The 15667-nt window shown below is 39.8% G+C and overlaps 1 protein-coding gene across 1 annotated transcript; it reads left to right on the top strand.

The window, feature by feature from the left end:
* The first annotated feature begins 11043 nt into the window (after positions 1 to 11043).
* Positions 11044 to 14061, top strand: ENAM (enamelin). The gene has a single exon (XM_081587265.1). The coding sequence runs from the start codon at positions 11072 to 11074 to the stop codon at positions 13844 to 13846; it is 2775 nt and encodes a 924-aa protein (XP_081443391.1). The 5' UTR covers positions 11044 to 11071; the 3' UTR covers positions 13847 to 14061.
* The last annotated feature ends 1606 nt before the right edge of the window (positions 14062 to 15667 follow it).

Genomic DNA, 15667 nt, shown 5'->3' with positions numbered 1-15667 from the left:
CATGTAGATAAAAACCATTTACCAATTATATTGCTTCTTTATATCTAAGAGAAATTGGTTCTAAGACTACACAAGATATATTTACAAATAATGAGAACAAAAAAATAACATAGGTCAATGCCGGGGAGGGAGGGTAAAGTTTTATGTGGATTATCTTGAAAGATAACACTAAAATTATGAAATTAATTTTTATCTAATTTTTAAAACTTAGATTATACTTCCCACTATGTGCTAACTCTTAGAACTAATTAATAATAAATCCATTATTAATTTAGAGACAATTTTTGGCATAATTTTTCTGAAAAGATTTTATAATAGTACAATAATACTATATGTTACTTTCAACTTTTACGACATGATCATGAGACCCACTGCAGGGGAAAAAAATCAACTTCATCAATTTTACCTTAATCTTTTTCATTCAAGTCATTCTCCTTTAAAGTCCCTCACTAAAATTATCATCATTGTCAGTTTTTCTTCTTTGTCTATTGGGAGACCCAACTTTTCAAACTCTCAATCTCAGTTTTAGCAACTTTGCCAGTGGTTTGAAATTTTTACTAACTTAATTAATCATAAAATCTCACATCTTAATGCAAGGTTGCAATTTCACCTTCCATTAATCCACATGGCATTTGCACACTATTGTGTGTGTATCAACCATAGACAGTGAGAGACTAATTAATGAAGACTGGAGATAGAGACTGGTGATAAATCAGAGAGGGAATGTTTGAATGGGAACTACTGTTGTAAGAGGTTAATTCATACATTAGCATTTTCAGATTATAACTACTTTTGCTTCCCTGTTGTTATTGTTGTTCAGTCACTAAGTCATGTTCAACTCTTTGTGACTCCATGTACTGCAGCATGTCAGTTTCCTCTGTCCACTATCTCCCAGAGTTTGCTCAGATTCATGTCCATTGAGTCGGCGAAACTAACCATCTCATCTTCTGCTATTCCTTTCTCCTTTTGCCTTCAATCTTAACCAGCATCAGAGTCTTTTCTAGTGCATCAGCTCTTCTCTTCAGGTGGCTAAAGTACTGGAGTTTCAGCATCAGCATCAGTCCTTCCAGTGAATATTCAGGGTTGATTTCCTTTAGAAGCGGCCACCTTGTAATTGTAGAGATTTCCATCATGAAAACAGAATTATGAGAATTCACCAGTAATCAAGAAGCATAGCCCCATATAAGGATTTTTACACACATAAAATTTTTATTCTTTCTCTCTTTCTCCTTCTTTTGGTTTTTTTTTTTTAACACTCTCACTTCCTTTGTCTTCTTTTCTGTTCTTTCTCCTTTCTGTCTCCTTTTTGTAACAAGTCACAGGAATTTTGAACTTGATATTAACTCCTCTGTAACCTGACTCGTACATTTCTTACCTTAGGCAGGGCTTCAAAGTTAGAAAATCATAAGCCAAATTCTTTAACTGAAGTTTCTCACCTAGTTGTGCCTTTTGCTTTGGTTGGTTTTCTGAAAGACTGAAATTCACTTCTGTAAGAAAACATGTAAAGAAATTCCAGCTAAAGAGCTTAAAGCTTCCATTGTTGACTTAAGTTTCCTGGGCTGAGTTTTAGAGACCGACTGAAGAGGGTGGGGAGATCTGGAATCTCAGCCCTCGTGTGACTTTACTGTTATTTACTACCCTACAGTTGGCACACCTGGGTCCCTTTTATGGAAGTGGTATACAGCTCCCTCAGCTCTTCCCACAGTACCAGATGCCCATGTGGCCTCAGCCACCACCCAACAAGAAACACCCACAGAAGCCTTCATCTCCCTCAGCACCCAAACACCAGAGCAAGACAGATCAAGCCCCTGAGACCCCGAGTCCCAACCAGCCTCAACCAAGCGATTCCCCACCAAACCAGCATTTAAAGCAGCCATCACCCACCACAGCTCAGCCACAAGAGGAGGAAACCCAGACACCTCAGGTGAGGCTCGCCCAGCAAAATTCCAAACCAGAGTCATAAATGGCCTCAGAGGGATTGGGAGAACAATGTCACCCCCACAAACACACTTTCTCCAGTGCTCCCCAATATGGGTACCACTATGTACAAAATAAGCCTGGCGTGCTGCAGTCCATGGGGTCGCAAAGAGTTGGACATGACTGAGCAAATGAACTGAACTGATGTACAAAATAGAATCATGTGCTGTTGCCCTAAAGAGGCTCCTATTAAACTACAGAGGCAACATGGTATGAACATGGGCACCAACAGAGGATCATGGAACACAGATTCAAATTTTACCCTGGCCCTTATTAGCTGTATGATCCTGAGCAAGTCATTTTGCCTTCTAGCCTCCACGTTCATCACAAGTAAATGAAGTGTTCTCCAAGTCCCTTACAGATCTGTTCTTCAATGATCTAAAACATTGCCCTGAAAGTTAACACTGCTTCCAGGACTTCAGGATAGCATAAGTGTAGCCCTGACTTAAAGCAAGAAGATGTGCAGATGGTTTCTCAAGATCTCATCCAGTGTAGAGCTTATAAAATATTTTCTTGAGTCGATTAACCTTTCATTATCAGACCTATTATAGCTGTAGAGAATGAAAAGTTGAATGAAAAGACACTCCCGGGTTTGAATCCTGATTTCAATCATTTATCAGCTGTGAGATTTGGGGCAAGTAACTCAATTTCTCTGAACCTCAGAATCTTAAGTGAAATGAGAATAATGACAGCACATTATTACATTGGTATGTGAAGATTAAATGAGCTTACCAATATAAAATTCTCAACACATTACCTAGAACATAAGTGCTCAATAATACTAAGTGTTATTATTATTATTATCATCTCTGCCCTTTAAAGGTTCACAGTTTAATGCAAAGGAAGATGTAAACCTCCAAGTTCCAAACAATTGTCTTTAATAGGTTTGTTTCAGTTTTCATTTATTCTCATTTCCACGTCACTCTGATTCTTTTGTTCTCTCTAGGCATTCCCACCATTCGGCAATGGGCTATTTCCCTATCAACAGCCACCGTGGCATATGCCACATGTGAGTATTTTTCCCTTAACATAGAATTGAAAATAATATTATCATGTTGTATCTCAAGCTAATTTGAGTTCATACATTCTAAATGGAATGCCATATGCCAATGAGTAGAGAATATGAAACAAAATCATCACATCAGTAATAATGTATTATTGGAAAAAGAATTTTTAAATGGATCTTTTACTCAAATTGGTGACATGAACAGAGCCTAAATCATCCAACACTACTAATAACTTAGTTAATGAATTCATTTCAAAGGGCTGTGCCCCTTCACTACTATTCCTTACCCAAGAGATTAGAAAATACAAAGATTATCCTCATTCAATGTAACGGGGAAATTAGGACAGATAGAGTTTTCAAACAATAATTAGACTAAGATCTTTCCATAATATCTTATTATTTCTAGCCAGAGATACTTCATTATAAGGAATCTTGCAAAAATAATAAGAATCCTTTAAGGTTTAAAATCATCAAAATAAAGCAAAATGATGAAATTGCATGACAAGCATTTAAAAATATGAATTGCAAAACAAACTCTCTAAACTAAAGAAATATTAAAGGGCAGTTGCAACTGAACTAACAAAAACAACAATAATAAATATTTGGTGATGCTTCATTCAGCTATGGCATTGTTTTTTCTTGTCTACAACTCTACAACCAAGAAGGCTTCTTATCACCAAGGAAAAATTTCAAGGAGTAAAACTTCCTTACTTTTTTTTTTCCCTGTAAGAGTGACATCCTTTTTACTGACAATAATGAACTAAGAAAACGAAGGCAGTACCAGATAAAGATTGAAAAAGCAGATAAACATGATTCTCTGGCTGAAATAGCTATTAATCTCATCTACTTAAAACTTCTGTGGGAGTTGAATTGCTTTTCCAAACCCTCCCATGTGCAGAAACTCAACCTCCAAGTTTGATTAGGAAAATAACCTTGGTTTTGAGTATAAAAATATTAGAGTAATAATCCAGGATGGGTTGTCAGTTTGTCATCTTAAATGTAAACATTTTTAAAATAACATCATTACTTAATCTCCATTATTAGATATTTTAATGTGGATATTTGGATCCTCATAGCACTCAAATCTCTTTCTCTCTCTCTCTCCTTTCTGTGTGTATGTGTGTGTGTGTGTTGGTGATGGGACAGGACGACTGCTAGGAGATGCAGCCACACATGGTATTTTGAGTAACATAACCAAGGATCCAGTTAAGGTCTTGGTATTTACCAGAATTCATTGATGGTTATGTCATAATTATTAATAGCTAGATTGTAAGAGCAAATGACTCAGAAACTAAAAGCCAGCAACAGTGCTAACACTGACAAACTATTTTTAAAACATCTTGGCGTTTACAATCAAATGGCAGCATAAAAAGTGGTTTTCTCTGTGTTCATTATATTTTTCACATTTCAGAAGATACCACCAGGTTTTGGACGTCCACCAGGTAGCAATGAAGAAGGTGGGGTAAGTACAAGTAAAGCTACATTCTTTACTGAGTATTACATTCTGAAAGTCTCTGCTTTTTTGATCCCTATCTAACAAGAAAGTTAAAATCGAACACATGAATCCGTAGCTCGAGCACCCATGATTTTTTAAAAAGTGAAACTAACCAGTTCAGTTCAGTTCAGTTCAGTCGCTCAGTCGTGTCCGACTCTCTGCGACCCCATGAATTGCAGCACGCCAGGCCTCTCTGTCCATCACCAACTCCCGGAGTCTACCCAAACCCATGTTCATCGAGTCGGTGATGCCATCCAACCATCTCATCCTCTGTCGTCCCCTTCTCCTCCCGCCCCCAATCCTACCCAGCATTAGGGTCTTTTCCAATGAGTCAATCGTTCGCATGAGGTGGCCAAAGTATTGGAGCTTCAGCTTTAACATCAGACCTTCCAATGAACACCCAGGATTGATCTCTTTTAGGATGGATTGATTGGATCTCCTTGCAGTACAAGGGACTCTCAAGAGTCTTCTCCAACACCACAGTTCAAAAGCATCAATTCTGCGGCGCTCAGCTTTCTTCACCTTCCAACTCTCACATCCATACATGACCACTGGAAAAACCATAGCCTTGACTAGACGGACTTTCGTTGGCAAAGTAATGTCTCTGCTTTTAAACATGCTATCTAGGTTGGCCATAACCTTCCTTCCAAGGAGTAAGCGTCTTTTAATTTCATGGCTGCAGTCACCATCAGCAGTGATTCTGGAGCCCAAAAAAGTAAAGTCTGACACTGTTTCCACTGTTTCCCCATCTATTTCCCATGGAGTGATGGGACCAGATGCCATGATCTTAGTTTTCTGAACGTTGAGCTTTAAGCCAACTTTTTCACTCTCCTCCTTCACCTTCATCAAGAGGCTCTTTAGTTCTTCTTCACTTTCTGCCATAAGGGTGGTGTCATCCGCATATTTGAGGTTATTGATATTTCTCCCGGCAATCTTGATTCCAGCTTGTGTTTCTTCCAGCCCAGCGTTTCTCATGATGTACTCTGCATATAAGTTAAATAAGCAGGGTGACAATATACAGCCTTGACGTACTCCTTTTCCTATTTGGAACCAGTCTGTTGTTCCATGTCCAGTTCTAACTGTTGCTTCCTGACCTGCATACAGGTTTCTCAAGAGACAGGTCAGATGGTCTGGTATTCCCATCTCTTTCAGAATTTTCTACAGTTTATTGTGATCCACACAGTCAAAGGCTTTGGCATAGTCAATAAAGCAGAAATAGATGTTTTTCTGCAACTCTCTTGCTTTTTCGATGATCCAGCAGATATTGGCAATTTGATCTCTGGTTCCTCTGCCTTTTCTAAAACCAGCTTGAACATCTGGAAGTTCACGGTTCACGTATTGCTGAAGCCTGGCTTGGAGAATTTTGAGCATTACATTACTAGCATGTGAGATGAGTGCAATTGTGCGGTAGTTTGAGCATTCTTTGGCATTGCCTTTCTTTGGGATTGGAATGAAAACTGACCTTTTCCAGTCCTGTGGCCACTGCTGAGTTTTCCAAATTTGCTGGCATATCGAGTGCAGCACTTTCACAGCATCACCTTTGAGGATTTGAAATAGCTCAACTGGAATTCCATCACCTCCACTAGCTTTGTTCATAGTGATGCTTCCTAAGGCCCACTTGACTTCACATTCCAGGATGTCTGGCTCTAGGTGAGTGATCACACCATCGTGATTATCTGGGTCGTGAAGATCTTTTTTGTACAGTTCTTCTGTGTATTCTTGCCACCTCTTCTTAATATCTTCTGCTTCTGTTAGGTCCATACCATTTCTGTCCTTTATCGAGCCTATCTTTGCATGAAATGTTCCTTTGGTATCTCTAATTTTCTTGAAGAGGTCTCTAGTCTTTCCCAATCTGTTGTTTTCCTCTATTTGTTTGCACTGATCGCTGAGGAAGGCTTTCTTATCTCTCCTTGCTATTCTTTGGAACTCTGCATTCAGATGAGAATATCTTTCCTTTTCTCCTTTGCTTTTCACTTCTCTTCTCTTCCCAGCTATCTGTAAGGCCTCCTCAGACAGCCATTTTGCTTTTTTGCATTTCTTTTCCATGGGGATTTTCTTGATCCCTGTCTCCTGTACAATGTCACGAACCTCTGTCCATAGTTCATCAGGCACTCTGTCTATCAGGTCTAGTCCCTTAAATCTATTTGTCAAGTAACCTAAAATAAATGTGATGTATCATTTCTCCTCTGCATGTATTGAAACCAATCTCTCTATTTCTGTCTCTCTCTGCCCCCTCTCTGAAAAGCAAGCCTAATAACTTTTGCTCAAGGTTGATCTAGACTGTTAACAGTGATGGAACAACTAGTCAACAGGAATGAAGAAAAATTACCTTAGAATGTTATACTCAGAAGGGAATTAAGTGATCATCTAATACTCTCATTGTAAAATAAATTGAAGCTTTGTTGCTGTTCTTCAGTTACTCAGTTGTGTCCAAAACTTTTGCGATGCCATGGACCGTAGCATGCCAGGCTTCCCCGTTTTTCACCAACTTCCGGAGCTTGCTCAGACTCATGTCCATCAAGTCGGTGATGCCATCAAACCATCTCGTCCTCTGTCGTCCCATTCTCCTCCAGCCCTCAATCTTTCCCAGCATCAGGGTCTTTTCAAATGAGTTGGCTCTTTGCATCAGGTGGCCAAAGTACTGGAGCTTCAGGTTCAGCATCAGTCCTTCCAATGAATATTCAGGATTTGTCTTCTTTAGGATTGACTGGTTTGATCTCCTTGCAGTCCAAGAGACTCTCAAGAGTCGTCTCCAACACCGCTGCTCAAAAGCATCAATTCTTTGGCACTCAGCCTTCTTGATGGTTCAGCCCTCATATCCATACACGACTACTGAAAAAAAACATAGCTTTGACTAGATGGACCTCTGACAGCAAAGTAATATCTCTTTTTTTTTCTTTTAAGCTTTCAAGTTTATTTATTTATTTTACTGTGGACCGTTTTAAAAGTCTTTTATGAACTTTTTACAGTATTGCTTCTGTTTTAGGTTTTGGTTTACTTAGGCAGTGAGATCTTAGCTCCTTGATAAGGGATTAGAAACTGCACCCCTTGCGTTCAAAGGCAAAGTCCTCCAGGGAAGTTCCAAGCTTCCAGTCTCTGCTTTTTAATATGCTGTCTAGGTTTGTCATAGTTTTTCTTCCAAGGAGCAAGTGTCTTTTAATTTCGTGGCTGCAGTCACCATCTACAGTGATTTTGGAGCCCAAGAAAATAAAGTCTGTCACTGTTTCCATTGTTTCCCCATCTATTTGCCGTGAAGTGATGGCAAGTTATGGCAAGCGATGACCTGGAGGCCATGATCTTCGTTTTTTGAATGTTGAGTTTTAAGCCAGCTTTATCACTCTCCTCTTTCACCTTCATCAAGAGGCTCTTTAGTTCTTCTTCTCTTTCTGCCACAAGGGTGGTGTCATCTGCATATCTGAGGTTATCGATATTTCTCCTGGAAATCTTGATTCTGGCTTGTGCTTCATCAAGCCCAGCATTTCACATAATGTACTCTGGATATAAGGTCAAATAAGCAGGATGACAATATACAGCCTTGACGTACTCCTTTCCCAGTTTGGAACCAATCCGCTGTTCCATGTCTGGTTCTAACTGTTTCTTCTTGACCTGCGTACAGGTTTCTCAGGAGTTATGTAAGGTGGTCTGGTATTCCCATCTCTTGAATAATTTTCCAGTTTGTTGTGATATACACAAAGGTTTTAGTGTAGTCAATGAAGTAGATGCTTTTCTGGAATTCTCTTGCTTTTTCAATGATCCAGCGGATATTGGCAATTTGATCTCTGGTTCCTCTGCCTTTTCTAAATCCAGCTTGAACATCTGGAAGCTCACGGTTCATGTATTGTTGAAACCTGGCTTGGAAAATTTTGAGCATTACTTTACCAGCCTGTGAGATGAGTGCAATTGTGCAGTAGTTTGAGCATTTTTGGCATTGCCTTTGTTTGGGACTGGAATGAAAACTGACCTTTTCCAGTCCTGTGGCCACTGCTCAGTTTTCCACATTTGCTGGCATGTTGAGTGTAGCACTTGAACAGCATCATCTTTTAGGATTTGAAATAGCTCAACTGAAATTCCATCACCTCCACTAGCTTTGTTCATAGTGATACTTCCTAAGGCCCACTTAACTTCACATTCCAGGATGTCTGGCTCTAGATGAGTGATCACACCATCGTGGTTATCTGGGTCAATAAGATCTCTTTTGTACAGTTCTTCTGTGTATTCTTGCCATCTCTTCTTAATATCTTATGCTTCTGTTAAGTCCAGACCATTTCTGTCCTTTTTGTGCCCATCTTTGCATGAAATGTTTCCTTGGTATCTCTAATTTTCTTGAAGGGATCTCCAGTCTTTCCCACTCTATTGTTTTCCTCTATTTCTTTGCATTAATCACTTATGAAGGCTTTCTTATCTCTCCTTGCTATTCTTTGGAACTCTGCATTCAAATGGATATATCTTTCCTTTTCTCCTTCGCCTTTCACTTCTCTCTTTTCTCCAGCTATTTGTAAAGCTTCTTCAGACAACCATTTTGCCTTTTTGTGTTTTTCTTGGGGATGGTTTTGATCATCGCCTCCTGTATAATGTTACAAACCTCCGTTCGCAGTTTTTCAGGCACTCTGTCCATCTGATCTAAACCCTTGAGTCTATTTGTCACTTCCACTGTATAATTGTACAGGATTTGATTTAGGTCATACCTGAATGGCCTAGTGGTTTTCCCTACTTTCTTCGATTTAAGTCTGAATTTGACAATAAGGAGTTCATGATCTGAGCCACAGTCAGCTCCCAGTCTTGTTTTTGCTGATTGTACAGAACGTCTCCATCTTCAAGTGCAAAGAATATAATCAATCTGATTTTGGTACTGACCATCTGGTGATGTCCAGGTGTTGTAGAGCTGTCTCTTCTGTTGTTGGAAGAAGGTGTTTGCTCTGACTAGTGCATTCTCTTGGCAAAACTCTGTTAGCCTTTGCCCTACTTCATTTTGCACTCCAAGACCAAACTTGCCTGTTACTCCAAGCATCTCTTGACTTCCTACTTTTGCAATCTAGTCCCCTATGAGGAAAAGGACATCTATTTTTGGTGTTAGTTCTAGAAGGTTATGTAGGTCTTCATAGAACCTGTGATGCTCATGGTGTTATTATGAGCAACGAGTGAGGTAACATATATAAAACTCAGTGCCTAGTACTTAGTAAGAGGCTGACAAGCGTTTTTTATATATATATACATAACTATATTATGTAGTATACTGCTCAACATAATAATATCTAGTATAACATTTAAGTGCCTGACCTCACTTGATGCTCATGATAATCTATGAGGTAGACATTATTTTATTATTTCCCCTTTACAAACGAATAAACTGAGGTTAGCCCAGAGTCATACTATTAGGACTGGTGGAATAGAGATTTTAACCTATATTTGTCTAGAGCCTCACTCTTTAGCACCATGGTTTGTATGTTATGCTATGAGTTTAGAGTTTATCCTGTAAGGTAAGGGCAACTTTAATTAGTATTTGAGGAAAGTGACAGAACTTTCCCAAACACCCACCCCTAACCTCTACTACTCTGGTGGCAATGGAGAGGCAAGATTAGAGGAAAGTAAAATTTTATCTAGAGTAACCAGTGAGAAATCTGTGGCAATAGCACAGGGGTATTGGGGATAAAGGGGGTGGGGCAAAGGTGAAGGTTTAGATTTTATAGACTTGGTCTAGGCGAAACAGAGTGGAAACTTGGGAAACTGGGTTGTTGTTTGTTGTTTAGTCGCTAAGTCATGTTCAACTCTTTTGCAAGCCCATGGACTGAAGCATTCCGGGTTCCTCTGTCCATGAGAGTTCCCAGGCACGAACAGTGGAGTGGGTTGCTATTTCCTTCTCCAGGGGATCTTCAGGATCAAGGGAATGAACCTGATCTCCTACTTGGCAGAAATATTCTTTACTAGCTGAGCCACCAGGGAAGCTCAGATTTTATAGATCTGATCATTAATTGTCTGGGGGAAACAGAGTGGAAACTTAGGAAACTGGGTAGATAGTGGTGAACGCTGATTACATATAGAACACTGGACAATGAGGTGTGGGGGAAATGAGTCTAGTCTGGATACATACACTTAGAGGATCTTTAGTGTAGTAGTCTTGGCTGTCTCAACCTCAGCAGAGAGTAATGCAGCAGAATTATGGTTTTATGAGTCACTGGCATTTATCAATATTGAAAACATGGCCTGCAATAGATTGTTCAAAGCAGGTGTGTTAAATGAGAACAGAATAAGGTGGATAGAGGATGGGTTTCTTGAAAAAAAAAAACTTAGATTTAGAATCCAGGCCTAAGAAGAGAAAACTAAATACTGCTCAGAGAGTAAGAGTACCAGAAGGGAGAAAGGTAATGGAAACCAAGGAAGACTCAAATTTCAAGAAAGAAAGCATATCCAGTGGTAATTTTAAAAGTATATCTATCACTAATAGATTTTTCTATTCCTTCAAAAATATTCCAAGCAGCACTACAGTGGGAAACAGAGAGAAATTATTAATTTCCATCTTCTTTCTACAGAACCCTTTCTTTGGATATTTTGGATATCATGGATTTGGGGGCCGTCCTCCTTATTATTCAGAAGAGATGTTTGAAGATTATGAAAAACCAAAAGAAGAAGATCCTCCTAAAACAGAGACTCCAGCCACTGATCCTTCAGTTAATTCAACAGTTCCTGAGACTAACTCTACCCAACCAAATGCACCCAGTCCCAGAGCGGGTCAAGGTGGAAATGACACCAACATAGCAGGAAACAATGGTCAGGGGCCTAACACTGTGAGCAACCCTACAGTTCAAAACAACCCTGTAGTAAATGTTTCAGGCCAAGGAGTTCCAAGAAGTCAAACCCCATGGAGACCAAGTCAGACAAATATTCATGAAAATTATCCACATCCTAACATTCGAAATTTTCCTGCAGGAAGACAATGGCGTCCTACAGGTACCTCTATGGGGCACAGACGTAATGGGCCTTTTTACCGAAATCAACAAATTCAAAGGGGTCCTTGGTGGAACTCCTTTGTTTTGGAAGGCAAACAAGCAATTCGTCCAGGATATCCAATATATCGCAGAGCTTATGCCTCCACTGCAAGGGGCAATTATCCCAATTATGCAGGAAATCCAGCAAATTTCAGAAGAAAGCCTGAGGGGCCCAGTAAACAACCTGCGGGAACCATTGCCCCTCTGGGTCCCAAACATGGTACTACTGGCCACAATGAAAACATCCAAAATCCACAAGAGAAGCCAGTAAGTCAAAATGAAAGAATAGTCATTCCTACAAGGGATCCAAATGGCCTGTGGAGAAACTCTCAAGACTATGGAGTTAGTAAATCAAACTATAAACTGCCTCCCCCTGAGGGTAACATTCTAGTCCCAAATTTTAATTCTATTGATCAACGTGAAAACTCTTATTACCCCAGAGGAGATTCCAGAGGAACCCCACATTCTAATGGACAAACCCAAAGCCAGAATTTGCCCAAAGGGATTATTTTAGAACCAAGAAGAATCCCATATGAATCAGAAATTAACCAGCCAGAAATAAACCACAGTACACATCAGCCTGTGTACCCTGAGGGATCTCCTTCCCCTGCAAGGGAACGTTTTCCTGCTGGAAGAAATACTTGGAACCAACAAGAAATCTCTCCAACTTTTAAGGAAGATCCTGGAAGGAAAGAAGAACACTTACCTCATCCTTCCCATGGCTCTAGAGGACGTATTTACTACCCTGACTACAACCCCTATGACCGCAGGGAAAACCCACCATACCTTAGAAGTAATACCTGGGATGAAAGAAATGATCCTCCCAATACAATGGGGCAACCTGAAAATCCACACTATCCCATGAATACTCCAGATCCAAAAGAGACAATCCCTTATAATGAAGATCCAATTGATCCAACTGGAGATGAACCTTTCCCAGGACAAACGAGATGGGGTGTGAAGGAGTCGAACTTTAAGAGAGACCCAACAGCTAGGTATGAAGGCAAGCAATATACCTCAAACCAACCAAAGGAATACCCTCCCTATTCCTTAGATAATCTATCAAAACCCAGGGAGTATTTTCCTTATGGTGAATTTTACCCCTGGAGCCCAGATGAGAATTTTCCATCATATAATACTGCTCCCACTATACCACTGCTTGTGGAGAACAGGGGCTATTATCCTAATAATGCTGTTGGACAACAAGAAAACACTATGTTTCCTTCTTGGAATTCCTGGGACCACATGGTTCAAGTCCAAGGGCAGAAAAAAAGAAGGCCATATTTTACCAGAACTTTCTGGGGTCAGCCAATGAATCTACCTAGAGCCCCTGCTAATCCACCATACCACAAGGAGAACCAGCCTTATTTCAGTAACTCCCCAACTGGGCTTCAGAAAAATCCAACATGGCTTGAAGGTGAGAATTTGAATTATGGCATGCAAATCACTAGGTTAAATTCACCAGAGGGAGAACATTTGGCTTTTCCAGACTTAATTCCTCCACGTTACCCAGGAAGTCAAAAAGAAACACGTCTATTTCACCTAAGCCAGAGAGGCCCTTGCTGTGCTGGTGGCTCCACAGGGCCCAAGGACAATCCACTTGCTCTACAAGACTACACTCCATCTTTTGGTCTTGTACCAGCAGAGAACCAAGACACCAGCCCTCTCTATACAGAAGACAGTCATACTAAGCATGAAAGACATACTATTTCCCCAACAAGCATCCTACCTGGCCAAAGAAACAGCTCAGAGAAAAGACTGCCTGGAGAAAGTCAAAACCCAAGTCCTTTCAGAGATGATGTGTCCACTCTGAGGAGGAACACACCATGTTCTATAAATAATCAATTGAGCCAAAGGGGAATTAGGCCCCTTCCTGAAGCCAGTTTCCTTCAATCAAAGAATATACCTTGCCTCAAAAGTGATCTTGGAGGAGATGGAAACCATGTTTTGGAACAAACATTTGAAGGCAAACAGCTCAATGAAAGACCTGTTGATCTTACTCCTGAGCAGCTTGTTATGGATACACCTGACGAAGGTCTCAAGCCAGAAGGAATTCCAAGTGAAGTGCAAGGAAATGAGGGCAAAGGGCAGCAACAAAGACCATCTACTATCCTACAATTACCATGTTTTGACTCCAAATTAACAAAGTATTACACCTCCAGCACTGGGACTCCATCTAGTCTTGGAAGGCAAGGCTCATTTGATGGGGATCCAATTATGCCTACTGAAATTCCTAACTCATTGGCTGAGTTAGCTACTGGGGCACAATATCAGAATATAAATGTAGACCCACTTAATGCAGATGATCACACTCCATTTGATCCTCTTCAAGTAGGGACAAATCCACAGGACCAGGTTCAAGACTGCTTACTACTTCAGGCCTAGGAATCATCTCCAGCAAGTATTCTCTGGAGAAGGAAAATATCTGCTATTCTACAGTGGTTTCCAGACATTTTCTCCCCCAAGACTTGATTAAGTATCTCGCCTTCTTGGCGATCCTTAAGTTTTTCCCCACTCCAGCACAGGAGGCTGGGCCTCTGGGGTTTTCTAGATTCAGTATTGTCACTAATTAGCAGAGACTTTAAAAAAAAAAAAAAAAAAAAAAGGAAGGCTCTGACCACCATTGCCCTGAAACTTGGAATCCACTTGTCTGGATTAGTTTCTTTGTGCTTGCTGATTCTTCCTTTTCCTCTCAAAGTTCCACACTTGCAAAATTGTCTGCATTTGCAAGACAGAAAAGCAGGTGAACTTGCCATTTTATGTATGGAGATCTATACATCAATATAATCCTAATGCACTGTACTTTTTACTTCCTTGTGTTGCTCTTTTTCCTGGTTAATATTCTCTTTTGGAATTTTTCTTCCACTACCTCTTTCTTCACCTTTATCATTTCCTTTTTTAATCTTCCTTCTTTATTTGTATCAACCACTCTATGTTTAGCTTTTTATTTTTCCTTCCCCATCTTTCACTCTCTCTTTTCATGTACTAAGATACCTTTAACTATCACTAGTCTTTATATCCAATTTCTCAATTTTGTCTTCTTCTCAGCTTTCTGTTCTGTTTCCCAGTGTATCACTAGTCAATCTCTTTCTTCTCGGACTCCTTTCTTCCTTTCATCTTTTTCTCTGCTATACCACTGGCATAACTTAAGACTGCATGCACATCGCACTCCCTCCTTGTGTTTACTCTAAATTCCATCCTGATTTTTTTCTTGGCCCAGCCGAACCATCATTGCAGAACATATTTTGGAAATAGTAGACACTAATACCTATTTTTATTTTTAATTTTTGTATGGTCTTTACCAAGTAGACACAGCTCAGTGAGAGGAACACATTCAAAAAGAAGAATAAGGGAAAAGAGGATATTTACCCAGACCTAGTAGCCTGGGGACAATACTTAGGAAGGTAAAGAGGGAAGGACTCCCTCTCTTCAACTGAGCATCCAGATAAAAAAGTAGGACTTGCCACACCCCATCATCAACTCATAATCTGCAGGATCTAGAGAATATCTTTAGGGTAACACTAGCCTAACAAGAGAAATACCCAAAAGTTAATTTCTTTAGTAGCACAGTATAAGTGGTCCTACCAGTGTATTCTACTACTAACATAGACTTATTCTTCATGCCCTGGTAGATTTATTCACAGACACACTCTCTTTGTATCTTGATTAAATAGTGTAAATTATTTTGTGAAGTAGATATTTCTATATTGCCTTGCTTAGAATACATCAAGGTGTTTTGTTTTGTTTTTATTAATGGCACTTTGGCCTACTCTCTGTATATTCCTTCCCAGAGAGGAAGAATTCTCCAAATTACCCAGAAAGTTACCTGTTGGCTCTTAGGAATTTATTAGGAGAAAGTTTCCTGGGACAGATTTCACAAGAATATCTCAGACATTTGGGAAAATACATTGAAAACTTCCTAAGAAAAGGAATCTTTCCCTTTGAGTATTCTCAAGTCCCTGGCACAGTGTCTTGCACATAGTAGATAGCCAATAAATATTTATTGATTGGTTTTTAAACAGCTTTGAAAGCTCCCATGAAAGCACCACAGTAAGTTTGTCTTGTGGGTACAACATCTTGGATGCTAAATGAGCCGCCATACTCCATAGCTTTATATACTCAGCAATATTTGCATTGTAGAATCTCAGGGTTTAGAGGTAGATTATCTAGGCCAATCCACTAGTTGCTTAAACCCACTAGCACCCC

This window comes from Giraffa tippelskirchi, chromosome 1 (assembly GCF_054371585.1).
Source record: "Giraffa tippelskirchi isolate mGirTip1 chromosome 1, T2T-mGirTip1v1.2.pri, whole genome shotgun sequence".
Classification (NCBI taxonomy): Eukaryota; Metazoa; Chordata; class Mammalia; order Artiodactyla; family Giraffidae; genus Giraffa; species Giraffa tippelskirchi.
Note: the sequence above shows the minus strand (reverse complement) of the source record. Positions and strands in the feature narration are given on the sequence as shown.